At 40.9% G+C, this 14,722-nt stretch overlaps 1 protein-coding gene across 8 annotated transcripts in view; it reads left to right on the forward strand.

The window, feature by feature from the left end:
• The window catches only part of TPD52 (tumor protein D52), a 130,625-nt gene extending 116,141 nt beyond the window's left edge, over window positions 1-14,484 (forward strand). For 5 of the 8 annotated variants that reach the window (XM_021088500.1, XM_021088501.1, XM_021088499.1 and 2 more), the window contains 3 exons: window positions 3,186-3,227; window positions 5,469-5,517; window positions 11,699-14,484. In XM_021088500.1, the coding sequence (XP_020944159.1) occupies window positions 3,186-3,227; window positions 5,469-5,517; window positions 11,699-11,818 (211 nt within the window). In that variant the 3' untranslated portion in view covers window positions 11,819-14,484. 8 annotated transcript variants of the gene reach the window in all.

Consider the following 14,722-nt stretch of genomic DNA (forward strand, 5'->3'; position numbering starts at 1 on the left):
AAAAACAAAATATTTTTTAAAATTTTATTTCCAACATGATTGTCTTCTCCTGTGTACCCTGTTTGTCACTTTCCCCTTTTCTCCTGCTGTCCACTGACATTGATGCTCCACCACTATCCATCTCTTCCTTAATCCAAGGAAGAGCCCTTGATTAGTTATGCATAGTTCTCCACTGCTTTCTTTTCTTTTCAATTTTTTTTTTTTTTTTTTTTTTTTTTTTTTTGTCTTTTTGTCTTTTTAGGACCACTCCTGAGGCATATGGAGGTTTCCAGGCTAGGGGTTGAATTGGAGCTGTAGCCGCCGGCTTCTGCCAGAGCCACAGCAACATGGGATCTGAGCCGCATCTGCAGCCTACACCACAGCTCACCACAATGCCAGATCCTTAACCCACTGAGCAAGGCCCGGGATTGAACCCACAACCTCATGATTCCTAGTCGGATTCGTTAACCACTGAGCCACGATGGGAACTCCATCTCCACTGCTTTCTTGTTTTAATTCTCCATCCCCTGATAATTCCAAGTGACTTTTTCGATTTGATTTCTCAACTTGTATGACCTTAGGACTTGTTTCCTATGTAGCATAATCCTGAATTAATCTGTGCCCTGGATGTTGAATTCATTGTCAACTTGATGCATCTAGAATTCACTTTTCTGATCATTCTTTTTCACTCTGCCTTTGGCCTAGTCCCTTTTAACTAGTTTGTATGCTGGTCAGAGGAGCACAGAACCCATCGAATGGTCTTTGAGAAAATGATCTTTAACGTATGTGCGTAGGGGCAGCGACTAGAATTAACTGTGCATTTCTGAACTTTGTAGTTACTTTATCCACCCGTTTTCTCTCTCTCTCTCTCTCTCTTTTTTTTTTTTTTTTTTTTTTTTGTCTTTTGTCTTTTTAGGGCCGAACCCAAGGCATATGGAGGTTCCCAGGCTAGGGGTCTAATCAAAGCTGCAGCTGCTGGCCACAGCCACAGCCACAGCAACACAGGATCCGAGCCTCAACTATGACCTACACCACAGCTCACAGCAATGCTGGATCCTTAACCTACTGAGCAAGGCCAGGGATCGAACCTGCAACCTCATGGTTCCTAGTCGGATTTGTTTCTGCTGCACTATGGGAACTCCCCATTTCCTCATTTTGTCAATACTATTGAATTCAGTGTGTGGGTCCTATGGACAAATAATTTATTGCATGTTCAGCCAATAGTCGCTTTCATTTGCCAGGGTTTGGTAATTGCCACCAGAATGTTCTAGCATAGAGTCTGTTAGTTTTGAGGATTAGAAAATTATGTGACTTAGCTCACCTAGAAAGGGCAATGTGTTGGATAGAATGAAAGTTCATTTGGAATCCAAGGAGGCAATAGGAAGCAAACCCAGGTCCTACCCAGACGAGTCCTGCTGACTGCAAAACTGTTAGAAATCAAGGTTGCATCTAGAAACCAAAGAAAAAAACCTCATCCTCTCCCACTTGAGCCTTCTTCCTGGCATGGTAATCTCATTTCCTCTACCTTTTTCTGTGCTTATATTCAATTATTTTTTTGGAAATTCTTTTTTTTCTTCTGCATTCTTGAAGTTTGTCTCCAAAAATGTCTTCCTCAATGTCAAAGCCTACAGCTTTGTAGCTCAGGTGCCTACCATTAGCTAATCAGTGGCTTAATGTTCTGTTGATAAAATCCCAGGATCAGAATCTTAGTTGGCTCAGGTAGTTTGTTTGTTCGTTTGTTTGTTTTCATTCAGTCTAAACAATTTGTAGATTACTGGGAGGTCAGCTGTAGTAGATGGAACTCTACTGATCTGGTTGTTATATTGGTGATGGTGGAAGGTGGCTTTGGCAGTTCTTTAGAGGGGTCTAAGGAAGGGCAGGTGACTTTTGGATTTGTCAACTAAGAAAGAGGATTTTTATTCATCTCTGTCTTTCAGTTATGGATCCAGCGTGCTGCCATAGATGAAGCAGGAAAATAATTAGCAAATTCTTCCCAGAATGTACTCTTATATCAAGGCATCTACCACTGTTATAATAGGATAGAGAGAATGCTGAGCTAATACAGTAGAGCTTTTCCTGTATTATGTACAACATTAAGTACAAAGATGTCTGAATCTTTTACTGATTATCTTGACTATATGAGCTGCTGGCTTCTTTTGATTCATAGCAAGGTTATACTCCATATTATTACATATGAATGCAAAACTAGATTGAGGAGCTATACTTGAAGCAACACATCATCATTGGTAACAATTGAGTCTTGGAGAAAACTAAATCATAAACACACATGGTATTTAAATATAATTGAGAATTGATACCTTGGACTGTTCTGCTTACCCCAAAATGCCGTGTCAGTGATCAGAATATCATAAGCATGTCATTAGTATTAGCAGGGTACATCAGTGACTTTGTGAGCCCAAGAATTGAGGTATTTCCATCTTATGAACTGAGGTGGTCTCTATGGGATATGGCTGGAGAGTAGATAACCTTGAACCTGAGTTGCCTTTGAGTAAAAAGTTGGTCCTAGGAAAACCAGGGACCAAATATTATTTGAATGGCCTTTAAGAACATGTAGTTTAATTGGGATGGAGTACAGGTGTCTCTTATTAGAAAACTGATACCACTACTACTAAGGAGTGATATGTAACTTTAAAGTCACTTGAAATTGTCAAATAGTGACAAACTTTGAAAGCTTCCTGTTCTGGTAACAAGTATGTGGGAGAAAGATAGCTGCAGGTGTCCTTCGGTGGCTTTGCTTGTGTGTGTGTCTGCGTGTGTGTGTGTGTGTGTGTGTGTACATATCTTTATGTGTATGCTTCATTTTTTGAGGGGAGGTGCTGAACACTGGATTAGGAATCTCAAAAACCCAAGTTCTGCTGTGACCTTGGGTAAATAAATTATTTAACATTTGAGCCTTGATGTGAGACACCTTGCAGATACAGGTGAAAACACTTGACAGTTTTCAAAGTGCTGTGAAAATGCAAAGTCGAATTACTAGCTCTGTTAACTACTGGGATTAAATTGGCTCATGAATAAAAGTAAAGTACGTTGGAATAACTTTGATCCCCTCCGCCTCAAAAAGTAGGTCATTCTTCATGGTGCCAGGAGAACAAGCTCCTAGAAAGCTAAGTTTTGTTTGCTTTTTATAATGTCTAATCACCACTTTACTAACTCCATTTCTATCTCTTTTTAATGCTGCCTCTTAGTATACGCTCCATTCAACACTCAATTAGCATGCCTGCTATGAGGTAAAGTATATTTTTTACAAAATGTAGTTGGTCTGATGCTTTCTTATATTTCACTTAGATGTTTTACTTGAACTGTTTGGAAGTAGGAGATAGAATTCTGCTCTAAACAAGCTCTGAAGAGTTTTTAGTTAGTCTTCCTACAGTGTTAGGCTGGGGCAAAAAAAATCCATTAAATGTTTGTGATTTAAAAAAAAAGAATTATTGGGAATTCCCATCGTGGCACAGCAGAAATGAATCCGACTAGGAACCATGAGGTTGGGGGTTTGATCCCTGGCCTTGATCAGTGGGTTGAGGATCCCGAATTGCCTCAAGCTGTGGTGTAGATTGCAGACCCGGCTTGGATCTGGCGTTGCTGTGGCTACAGCTCCGAATAGACCCTTAGCCTGGGAACCTCCATAGGCCTCAGATGAGGCCCAAAAAAGACAAAAGACAAATAAATAAATAAATAAAAGAATTATTGGAGTTCCCACTGTGGCACAGTGGGTTAGGAATCTAACTGCAGCAGCTTGGGTTGCTGTGGAGGCTCAGGTTCTATCCCCAGCCCAGCACAATGGGTTAAAGAATCCCGCATCACCATAGCTGTGGCCTAGGTCACAGCTGCAGCTCAGATTCAGTCCCTTGGCCCAGGAACTTCCATATGTGGCATGTGTGGCCATTAAAAAAAAAAAAAAAAAAAAAAAAAAAGGTATTATTGGTGTTCCCGTTGTGGCTCTCAGCAGGTTAAGAGTATGACTAGTATCCATGAGAACATGGGTTCGATCCCAGGCCTCACTCAGTGGGTTATGGATCCAGTATTGCCATGAACTGCGGTGTAGGTCACAGATACAGCTCAGATCTGGGGTGCTGTGGTTGTGGTGTAGGCTGGCAGCTTTAGTCCAGTTCGACCCCTGCCCTGTGAACTTCCATATGCCGCACCTGTGGCCCTAAAAAGACAAAGAAGAATTAAAATTAATAAAAAATAAAAACATAAGTATTACTGTTTCTGCTTTATTTTGTAAGCCTGTTCAGTTGTTTCATTTCTGAAATCTGTTTAATTGAAAAAGTGAACGCTCGTCATCTAATCGGCCTTCTCTTTTCATGGATGTAGGTGTCCACCTCCTCTGTCTGCAATCTGCTTTTCTCTCATCCTCCCTGTTTCTACTTCCCTTATCCCAGTGTGATGTTTGGGGCCAACTGTGATTTGGTTCTGCTGACCTCTTTCATCAGGAAGCCCTTGCAAGTGGCACGTTTTATCTCCTCTCTTGACCTCTCTCTAGGGGCAGAGGATTTTTAACAATATATGCGTAGCTTAAACTTTAGTGTACATCACAACTACCTGGAGGGCTTGTTAAAAGCCCGTGCCCGATGGGCTCCACCTTGACTTTCTGATTCTTAGGCCTGGGGTGGGACCTGAGAATCTGCATTGCTAAGAACTTCCCAAGAGCCAGCAGGCCTGAGGTCCACACTTTGTGGCTAGCTGCCCATCACCATGATGGGAAGGAGGAAACCCTTTGTCCCCTTCTTCTCCTTTTGTATCTTGGTAATAGGAAGGCTCTAGGGGGCCAGTAGATAGTATAAAAGGTACGGAAACCCAGGGTGGGAGTAACACAGGCGCTGTGACCCTCCTTCATCCCTGTGGATGAGTTTGAAGGCAGGGAAGAGGTTTCAATGGGCTCCAGGGTGCTTCTGTGGCAGTTGGGGCGGGGAGCTTTGTGAAGTGGGCAGAGCCACTCTTTTTTCCTGTCTGTTATGCCGCTCCTGGGAACCAGGGCGTGGAACCCCTAGGGTTTGCCTGTCCGGTTTAGCTCATGTGGGTTCCTGTAGAAATCTTGCCAGGCAGCCTGTGAATGTAAACACGAGTTCTGGAGCATAGCACCTTAACCCAAATCCGACTGCTGTAACATGGCATTTTCTTACACCTTGACACGTTGGTTGAGACAGTGACAATCCGTGTTGAACCTGGCCTTGTTCCCTCTCCTCACACAATTACTTGACTGTATCTATTGTCTAAGTCTAGCTGTCTTCACAGAATCAAAAGCATCATTTGTAGAACTCTTAGAACAGAAGTTGATAGTCTTCCATAATAAGATAAATTTGTATGTATGCCTCCACATCTGTGGTACAGATAAATATATCTGTTGCTTGCTGATTGAGAATAATGGCATAGAGGAATACAGTCAACTAATCATTGTTTTCAGAATTGTTGCATTTCTTTTCTCAGTGGTTGCAACCTTACTGTTTGTTTTTCTCTTCTCTCCATAGAAACTCTCCGACTTTCAAATCATTTGAAGAAAAGGTTGAAAACTTAAAGGCAAGTAGAGGGAGGAACAGGGTCTTTGTGTTATATGTTGCTTAAATTTCTTTGGCGTGGGTGAATTGTTTAAGTTAGCATTTCCTTCTAAAACTATTTAAATAACTTCAATAACTTGATTCTTTCCATTATTAGTGGATATTCAAGGTGATATATACTTTTTTTTTTTTGGCTTTTTGCTATTTCTTTGGGCCGCTCCAGCGGCATATGGAGGTTCCCAGGCTAGGGGTCGAATCGGAGCTGTAGCCGCCGGCCTACACCAGAGCCACAGTAACGTGGGATCCGAGCCGAGTCTGCAACCTACACCACAGCTCACGGCAATGCCGGATCACTAACCAACTGAGCAAGTGCAGGGACCGAACCCACAACCTCATGGTTCCTAGTCGGATTCGTCAACCACTGCGCCATGACGGGAACTCCATATATACTATTTTAATCAATGTTTTTGAGTGAATATCGGAGCGTGGCAGCCTGACGGCTGCAAAGAAATGTGTAATTTAAAAAACAATAGTGTTTTAGAAGTTTGTGCTGCTTTTTGCATTATTCACTTCAAATACTTTTGTCATTAGACAAAGTTGAATATAAACCTTATTGTAGGAATTCCCGTTGTGGCTCAGTGGTTAATGAATCTGACTAGGAACCATGAGGTTTCGGGTTTGATCCCTGGCCTTGCTCAGTGGGTTAAGGATTTGGCGTTGCTGTGACCTGTGGTGTAGGCCGGCGGCTACAGCTCTGATTAGACCCCTAGCCTGGGAACCTCCATATGCCGTGGGTGCGGCCCTGGAAAAGACAAAAAAAAAAAAAAAAAAAAACCCTTATTATAGAAAGCACAAAACAATATAGAAAAGCACCAAAAACGCACAAAAAAGAGCTCCTCCAACCCAGAGACAGGAATATATAGTAGGACTGTGTTGTTATGCTTTAAAAAAGAATTAACCATAAATCATATACTTTTTTCTATGACAGTAAGTATTCTTTTTCAATATTATATTTAACAGCTGCTTGCCTTATAATGGATATTGTTTGTTCATTCCTTAATTATCAGACTTCTTATTATGATGCTGCTGCCATGGCGATCATCATTGATGATTCATTGTTTTATTTTTAATCAAAAAATAAATTTTATTTTGGTAGACATTTTCCCATAATAATCAGCTTTATTAATTTGTAGATTGTATTATCTTCAAAATTATACTCAAAACTGTAAAATCATCAAGGATCACAAGTGACCAAAAAGATTTTCTGGTTCCCATCCACAGCCCAGCCTTCTCTACAGGATTTGTGCAAAGCCCATATGTTCATTTCTTTCCAAACTAATTCTGATAATTATGGTGGATGTTTTGTTAAGGGTTAAAACTCATATCTTATATGTTTTATATAATTCAGCTGTAAAATATTCAGATTTTGTCTTTCAGAATTATACTTGAGTCACTTGTTTTTAAATAATACATCTTTTTAAAATTACAGAATCAAGGTATGCTTGTGGAAAGAAAACCACACACTGTATCATGATCTAGATCTTTTTTCCTTGCACATGCCCACACTACTACCCACTGTTTCTGTTTCTATGTAAATGTGTAAATGTTTTTCAAAAAAGAATCACAGTGGAAGTTCCTGTCATGGCACAGTGGAAATGAATCCAACTAGGAACCGTGAGGTTGTGGGTTCAATCCCTGGCCTCACTCAGTGGGTTAAGGATCCAGTGATGCCATGAGCTGTGGTGTAGGTCGCAGACATGGCCTGGATCCTGAGTTGCTATGGCTGTGGCTGTGGCCAGCAGCTGTAGCTCTGATTCGACCCCTAGCCTGGGAACCTCCATATGCTGCAGATGCAGCCCTAAAAAGCAAAAAAAAAAAAAAAGGAATCACACTGTACACAGACTCCTACACTTGGTTTCTTCAGCCTCCACCAGCACACATACTGTATGTGCTGGCAGGCCCTATTCTTTTTTTTTCACTGATGCTTCTCAGGGGCCTCCAGTAGTCCTTGTCATATTGCGGCTACTTGATACGTATTTGATGAACAAAACATATATTATAGTCATCTTCCTTTTTTTCTTTTTTCTTTCTTTCTTTTTTTTTTTTAAGGCTGCACCTGTGGTATATGGAAGTTCCCAGGTTAGGGGTCAAATTGGAGCTTCAGCTGCTGGCCTTTACCACAGCTTATGGCAATGCCAGGTCCACTGAGTGAGGCCAGGAATGGAACCCACATCCTCATGGATACTAGTTGGGTTCGTAACCCAATGAATCACAGTGGGAACTCCCCATAGTCATTCTTCTAGGTCAGTACCAGAGGCCTGCTTTATTCATGTTAATGCCTGGTCAGATATTTGAAAACAAACTGTACATTGCAGGAAGTCAATGCAACATTCAGATTCTCAGTGTTTTAGGAATATCATAGCCTCTCCTTGAAATCTACTCTGAGCATTAGTTTTTGAAATGACCAGCTGGAAAATCAGGCAACCCAGGTTCTCTTGACACTGAAGATGAGGAAAAACCTCCTGGTCATTTGCTATATGTACTTTCCTCCTGAATCTATTTAGACTATAAATTCTAGTGAAATCAGTTTTTGAAAAATGACTAGGCACCATTCAGATAAAAACATGTAATTAAAAATTTTTTTATTATAGTTGATTTATAATAAAACATGTAATTTTTTTACAGCATAGTGTATTAGACAAATATCAGAAGGAAGCTGTAACCTAGAGTTGGATGCTTGGGATACAGTTTTTCTCATGTACATTTATATTCAGTTAAACATTGGGTCTGCATATACTTACATTTAGATTTTGGATTGAGTCATTACTTGTGGTTATTGGGCATTTACTGTGTGCCAGGAGATGAGAATTGGGCGCTGAAAATATCACGATGTGTAGGAGAGACACAGACCCTTTCTGCCAGATGTTTAGATGATTTAAATGGCCAGTGAAAGAAAAGTGAGGTAAGATGCTGTGCCAGTCCGAGGGTGCAGTGAGGACCAGTAGCAGGAACCTCTGTAATGCCTGGCAGGAGGGAAGATCAGAGAGGGCTTCTTGGAGGATGCAGGTATGTAAATAGATGCCTTTAGTTTGAAGGGGACATTTGAAGCTTTGGGGCCCTTTGAGGAACACCAGGAACTTTGCTGTGCTGTAAGGTGCTGAGCAGGAGACGGCGCTAGAGAGTTAGGTGGGCCGCGTGGAGGAAAAAGTGAGCCGCCATTGAAAGGTTTTAAACAACCTGAGTTGTCCATTCTTCTGTGCATTTTAGGAAGATCCCTGGCTGCCCTGCAGATCTAAGGCGAGAAAGACTGGTATAGACAGGCTAGGAGGAAGGCTTGTAATCCAGGTGTCAACTTAAAAAAATGCGCAACCTGAATGTTGAGAGTTAGGTTTTATTTGGGGCAAAATTAGGACTCAAGCCCGAGACAGTATCTCAGGTAGCCCAGAGCAGCTGTTCCCCAAAGGCGAGGGAGGAGCTAGGATATAAAGGAGTTTTTGCATAGAAGGGCAGGGAACAGGAACAAAAGAGGTCTGGGCTCACTGAAATCATTCCTTTGATATGCACCTCAGCTATGGGGCCAGTATCTTGAGTTTTCACAGCCTGCAGGACTCATCAGCTCTCACCCTTGGAAGTGACTGCATTTGCAGATGACCATGACATTCTTTGTTTATCCTTTACAGCCTGGGCAGTGGGCTGCCCACAGAGGAGTGGGGCGGGGGGGGGGGGGATCAGGATATGATAAAGGTGAGGGGGAGGTGTGTGCAGCCTTGCACACATTTTACAAAAGTTTGTTGCTGATCTCCTGAAGGTCACCACCAGTCACAAGGAGCAGACATCACCATGACGGATTTTAGTGTTTCTAGTTATGAGGAGATGCAAGAATTGGGCACATAAAATCTTCTCCTAAAAATATGTGACTACCTGAAAACCTGTTCTTCCAGTCTTCCCAGATCAGTGCTTCACTCCTGATTTTCACCCTGAGCTCTGTTGAGGGGGTGCTGCAGGTCAGCATCTGCAGTAGCTCATAATTTAGTCCATGTAGAGGCTGATGGCAAGTGCTAAACTTCAATTCACATAGGCCACAGATGGTGATGTAGTGAATTGAGTTAGTGCCAATGGGACAAAGTCAGGAGATACTTAGAAATGACAAGAGTTCCCACTGTGGTTCAGTGGGTTAGGAACCCAGCATAGTGTCTGTGAGGGTGCAGGTTCAATCCCTGGCCTTGCAGTGGATTAAGGATCTGGTGTTGCTGCAAGCTACACTGTAGGTCAAATCCAGTGTGGATGTGGCTGTGGCGTAGGCTAGCAGCTGCAGTTCTGATTCGACCCCTAGATTGGGAACTTCCATATGCTGCAGGTGTGGCCCTAAAAAGAAATTACAGACAAGAAGTTAGTGATCGATTGAGCGTGGAACAAGATGTGGAAGGATCAAGGACACCTCCACGAATCTGACTGGGAGGTGCTACTGCCATTAATAATCTTACAAGAGAGAAGGAACCAGTTGTGTGGAGGAGGAGGTCAGTTTTTAGACACGTTGGGTTACAAGAGGTCTTAACATTTTCTTATAATGAAAGAATATTTTGACGAAGTTAATAAATATGCAGGGATACAAGTCATGCAAATTTTTTGACAGTTCAAAGATTTTTGGGTGGGAGACCAAAAAGAAAGAAAATTGCAACTAGATTCCAATTGTTAATGAGTCTCTGGCCAGTCAGTTAAGACTGAACAAAGGGCCAGGTCAGATGCAAACCCTCTATGAGTTGCATCTTTGATTATTGATTGGTTTCTTTCTTTTTTTTTTTTCCTTTTCAGGCCTGCACCAGTGGCATAGGGAAGTTCCCAGGCTAGGAGTTGAAACAAAGCTGTAGCTGCCAGCCTATGCCACAGCCACAGCAACTCGGGATCTGAGCCACATCTGCGACCTACACCACAGCTCAGCTCACAGCAGTGCAGGATCCTTAATCCACTGAGCAAGGCCAGGGATTGAACTCACATCCTTACGGATGCTAGTCGAGTTGTTTCTACTGAGCCACTATGGGAACTCTCTGACGGGTTTCTTAATGTTAGTCAGCTGTTCTCTTGGTCAGTCATGAGATGTAACAGGGAGGAGAGTGGGGAGGAAGGGAGCATAGACACATCCTAGTCATTAAAGATGTGTAAGGGTATTTTGAAAGCATACAGTAGTATACAGTTAGTATACAAACGTAAGGTAGATATATTCATTCAAACAAACGTGGGGTTTTTTTGTTTTTTTGTTTTGGCTGCACCTGTGGCATGTAGACGTTCCCTGGGACCAGGAATTGAACCCATACCACAGCAGTGACCAGAGCCACTGCAGTAACAACGCCAGATCCTTAATCCCCTGCACTACCAGGGAACTCCTAAATAAATGTTTATTGACAAAATTTCAGTGCACTTGCAGTGATGCTTTCACATACTGGTTTTTGTTTTTTTGTTTTTTTCATTTTTGGCCTCTTGCTAGCATATGGAGTTCCTGGGCCAGGGATCTGCTTCGAGCCGCAGTCATGACCTGAGCTGCAGTTGTGGCAATGCCAAATCTTTTAACCCACTGTGCCTGACCAGGGATTGATTCTGTGTTCCAGCAACTCCCAAGTTGCCGCTGATCCCTTTGAGCCACAGTGGGAACTCCTTCACATACCATTAACGTGTATAGGAAGCACCTGGAGATCTTGTTAAATTGTGGATTTCAATCCTGCAGACAGAGGCAGGAGGCCAGTCTTGAGGTTCCAAATGTCTAACAAGCTCCCCTGTGATGCTGAGTTGCTAAGTTCTTCTACTGCACTTTAAGTAGCAAAAGGGTAGAAAGTTTATGCTGTAACTGGGAAACATGCATCCATTTCTTTCCTTTGTTGTACTCAGGAATATTTCACAGTGTTGTTCAAATAGAAACAAGAGCTCAATAGATACTTGAGAATAACAGACATATTTCCTGTGAAGAACAATAAGCAGATGGGGGGGAGGGGTAGAACTTCCCAGCTTGAATATTTCAGCAGGGAAGTCTGCATACGTTTTCCAGTGAAATGGAATATTACAGCAGCACTAAATTCAGTACATGTATAATAATCACAGAGCTCTGAGGTTCCTGATTTATCTGCTCTTCAAAGTAAAAATCTGAGTTACTTTGTGCAGAATCAGCAAAGTTTCTGTTGCATAATGTCTCTTCCTTTTTGAACTTTTAACAGTCTAAAGTAGGGGGAAGCAAGCCTGCTGGCGGCGATTTTGGAGACGTCTTGAACTCCACTGCAAATGCTAGTGCCACCACCACGGAGCCTCTTCCAGAACAGACACAGGAGAGCCTGTGAGAGTCCTACCTTTGTTCTGCTACTCACTGCCAGATGCTGCAAGCGAGATCCAAGCACATCTTGTCAACATTCATTGCCCTGAATTTCCACCAGATGTGCTTTTGTTGAGCTTTACATATTCCTTGACCAACTAGTTTGTGGGTGGAACCACGTAAAAAGATCCTTCACCTCTCTTCCTGGGAAACCCCCTCTAATGTGCATTTAAGGCCCTTTATTTAGGAAGCATCATTATACAGACACGGGCAGTACCTGGGGAGCCTCACTAGAATGACCTAAGAAGCTGTGGGTTATTGTAATGGCTTTTCTACTTTACAAAATTGCTCTGGATCTGGGATACGGGATTGATCTTTTTCTTCTACCCTGTTTTTGTTTTGTTTTGTTTTGTTTTCTCTTTGAATCTCTGTATATTTGATTCCTAACTAAGATTGTTCTTTAAAACTTTTCTGGATCCTGGTTATTAAAAGTCTTGGCAAGATTTTCTTTACTTGCAAGGGAAGAACTACCGGCTACAAAAAATATTTTTGAATAAACATTGTTTTGGTGTATCTTACATCCTGGGTGTCTGAAGACACCAAACTAAATAAATCTGCTCTATATTCAATTTGTTAAGAGTTTTGTGACAGTATGTACAGTAATTCAAAATCCTAGCGACTTGAGGGTGGAGCCCTCACATCCTTGTTTATCACCATCTGTGACAGGAACCATTTCAGTGTGGTGGTTATTACGCCACTTATAGCTACTTATTTTTTACCAGATTAAATTTTTAGTTTCAGAGTAAACTATAACGTTCTGAATCAAGCATATTGCATTATCAATAGGTTGAAATATGAACACTCTCCTCAAATGTTTGGTTCAAAAGCCTGAAAGATTTTTAGATCTAGGTCGCTGAAAAAAATGCTAAAATGAATCACATTGGGGGAACATCTTCATTTAATTCATTTAGCACCATTTAAAAGAAGCACACCAAGTTATATGGCTAATATAACTTGAAACTCTTTTATACTAAGGGGTTGGTAATAACTCCTGGGGATTTAATGCATTCATAAAAATCAGCTCATCATTTTCTACTTATTTGTGTTCCGTGTGTTAGAAATAACAAATGATACCATAGACACTGCTCCCTGGTTTGAAAACGGAGTGTCAGGGCTGAATGAACCAAAGCCTCTGGAGATATTTGCATGGAGGCCACGGTACTCTATTAATTCTCATAGCTACTTGCTCATCACCACTATCTTTTCCTTATGCTGTATATGGTTATGGCCTACAATGTTGTATTTGTTATTTATCAAGTTGTGATTGTTTTATCATTGTTTATGCCAAATGTTAAATGCCAAGCTTGGAATATCCTAAAGCATGACTAGATTTACCTTGGGATAAATTATCTTATGAAAACCAAATCTGAAAAGCCACAAGTGTTGATTGCTATAAAATAACATGCTGCAATTCTTGATTGTTAGAGCTTTTGTTAGCACTTCAGATGCAACTGGAACTATGCTCAATGATATGTGAAAAGCTTAATAAATTCTGTATATCAGTAGTATAGGTCTCAATATTTATTATGAGGCCAGTGGTCTGGAAACAGCTTTTTGTATTAAATAGTCAACTTGTGTGTCCATGCTTTTAAAAAGGCAGTTTTTTTTTTTTTTTTCCATCTGCTTTAAGTCACTGCTTTCTGGTATCAGACTAACATAAATTATTTACTTGAAGAGGCTTTAAGGCAAAGGTTGCTGAAGCATTGTCCCAGTGGAGTGGATCTGTAGAAAATGATCATTTTAAAAAAATACTGTGCTTACTCAACATAGCTGTTAAATTATTTTTTTTTCAGCCAGTTCATCTTTTAACTTTTAACTCACATCTTCTTTTCATTACATTGTTTCTTGGGTGTTCTGCCCAATTACCATCTTTTTACCAAGAAAAAACAGAGAAGATGGCAATTTCCTTAGTTGAGTGAAATATCATCAAATCTCTTTTTATTTAATGGGAGAAATGAGAGAAATAAGGGTGGGTGGTGGGATGGGTTTATGTGGGTATTGGTGATGGTTGTGAAAGAAGAAATTGGAGAATCACTCTCCAGACATCTGCAGACATTTAATAGAGAAATGATTTATTCTACTGCGAAGGACTCTACCTCTTAAAAGCAGCAAAAAGTAGAGGGAGGATAAATTTAGGAAAATAAACATCAACTTAGAAATATTATTCAAAGTAGTCTTTGTGGAAGAGTCATTATTATGAACGTATAGATATTTGAGCAATTCAAAGCATAATAATTACTTAAAACTCCAGAGGGGGGTTTGGTCACTCTCCTGTGTTTTGTGTTTGACCCTGTAAGAACACAGCAACTTGAGAATGAAATAGCAGCTAGTTAAGGATGCAAGAAGTGGGATAAAAGAAAATAATTCCTGAAAGTATCCCCTTCTTACAAAGGATTGTCCTTAATTTCCGGAGTTTGTGGGAAATAAAGCAAGAATCTGTATACCTTTGAGGCCAGAGTCATCGGTGGAAGAGAGTAGAACTCATTGGATTATCCTAGTAGTAACTCAGATAAGCTGTTGAAGTAGAGAAAAGACATGTTTAATTTGGACTTACTATTTCTGGATCTGTTAATCAAGAAGTACACACCTTTTTTTGTATAGTATTTGAAAACAATAAAAATGTTATGATTTGGGTATGGGTTCTTTTGTATGTATTACTTGTCTGTTGAGGAAAGGGTAAGTCCATTAATTATCCTACTTTCTCTCCAGACCCTTCACATTTTGAGCATAGCAAAACAGGAGCAGCTGTCTGGAATCAATGTAGGAACAAAAAATGCTACATATGTACTACAGAAAGGCATATATGTAAGTGACTATTTGCTATATATGTGCCAGAGGAGATGCTGCCTAAGGCCCTATGTTAGGATCACCT

This window comes from Sus scrofa, chromosome 4, assembly GCF_000003025.6.
Source record: "Sus scrofa isolate TJ Tabasco breed Duroc chromosome 4, Sscrofa11.1, whole genome shotgun sequence".
Lineage (NCBI taxonomy): Eukaryota > Metazoa > Chordata > Mammalia > Artiodactyla > Suidae > Sus > Sus scrofa.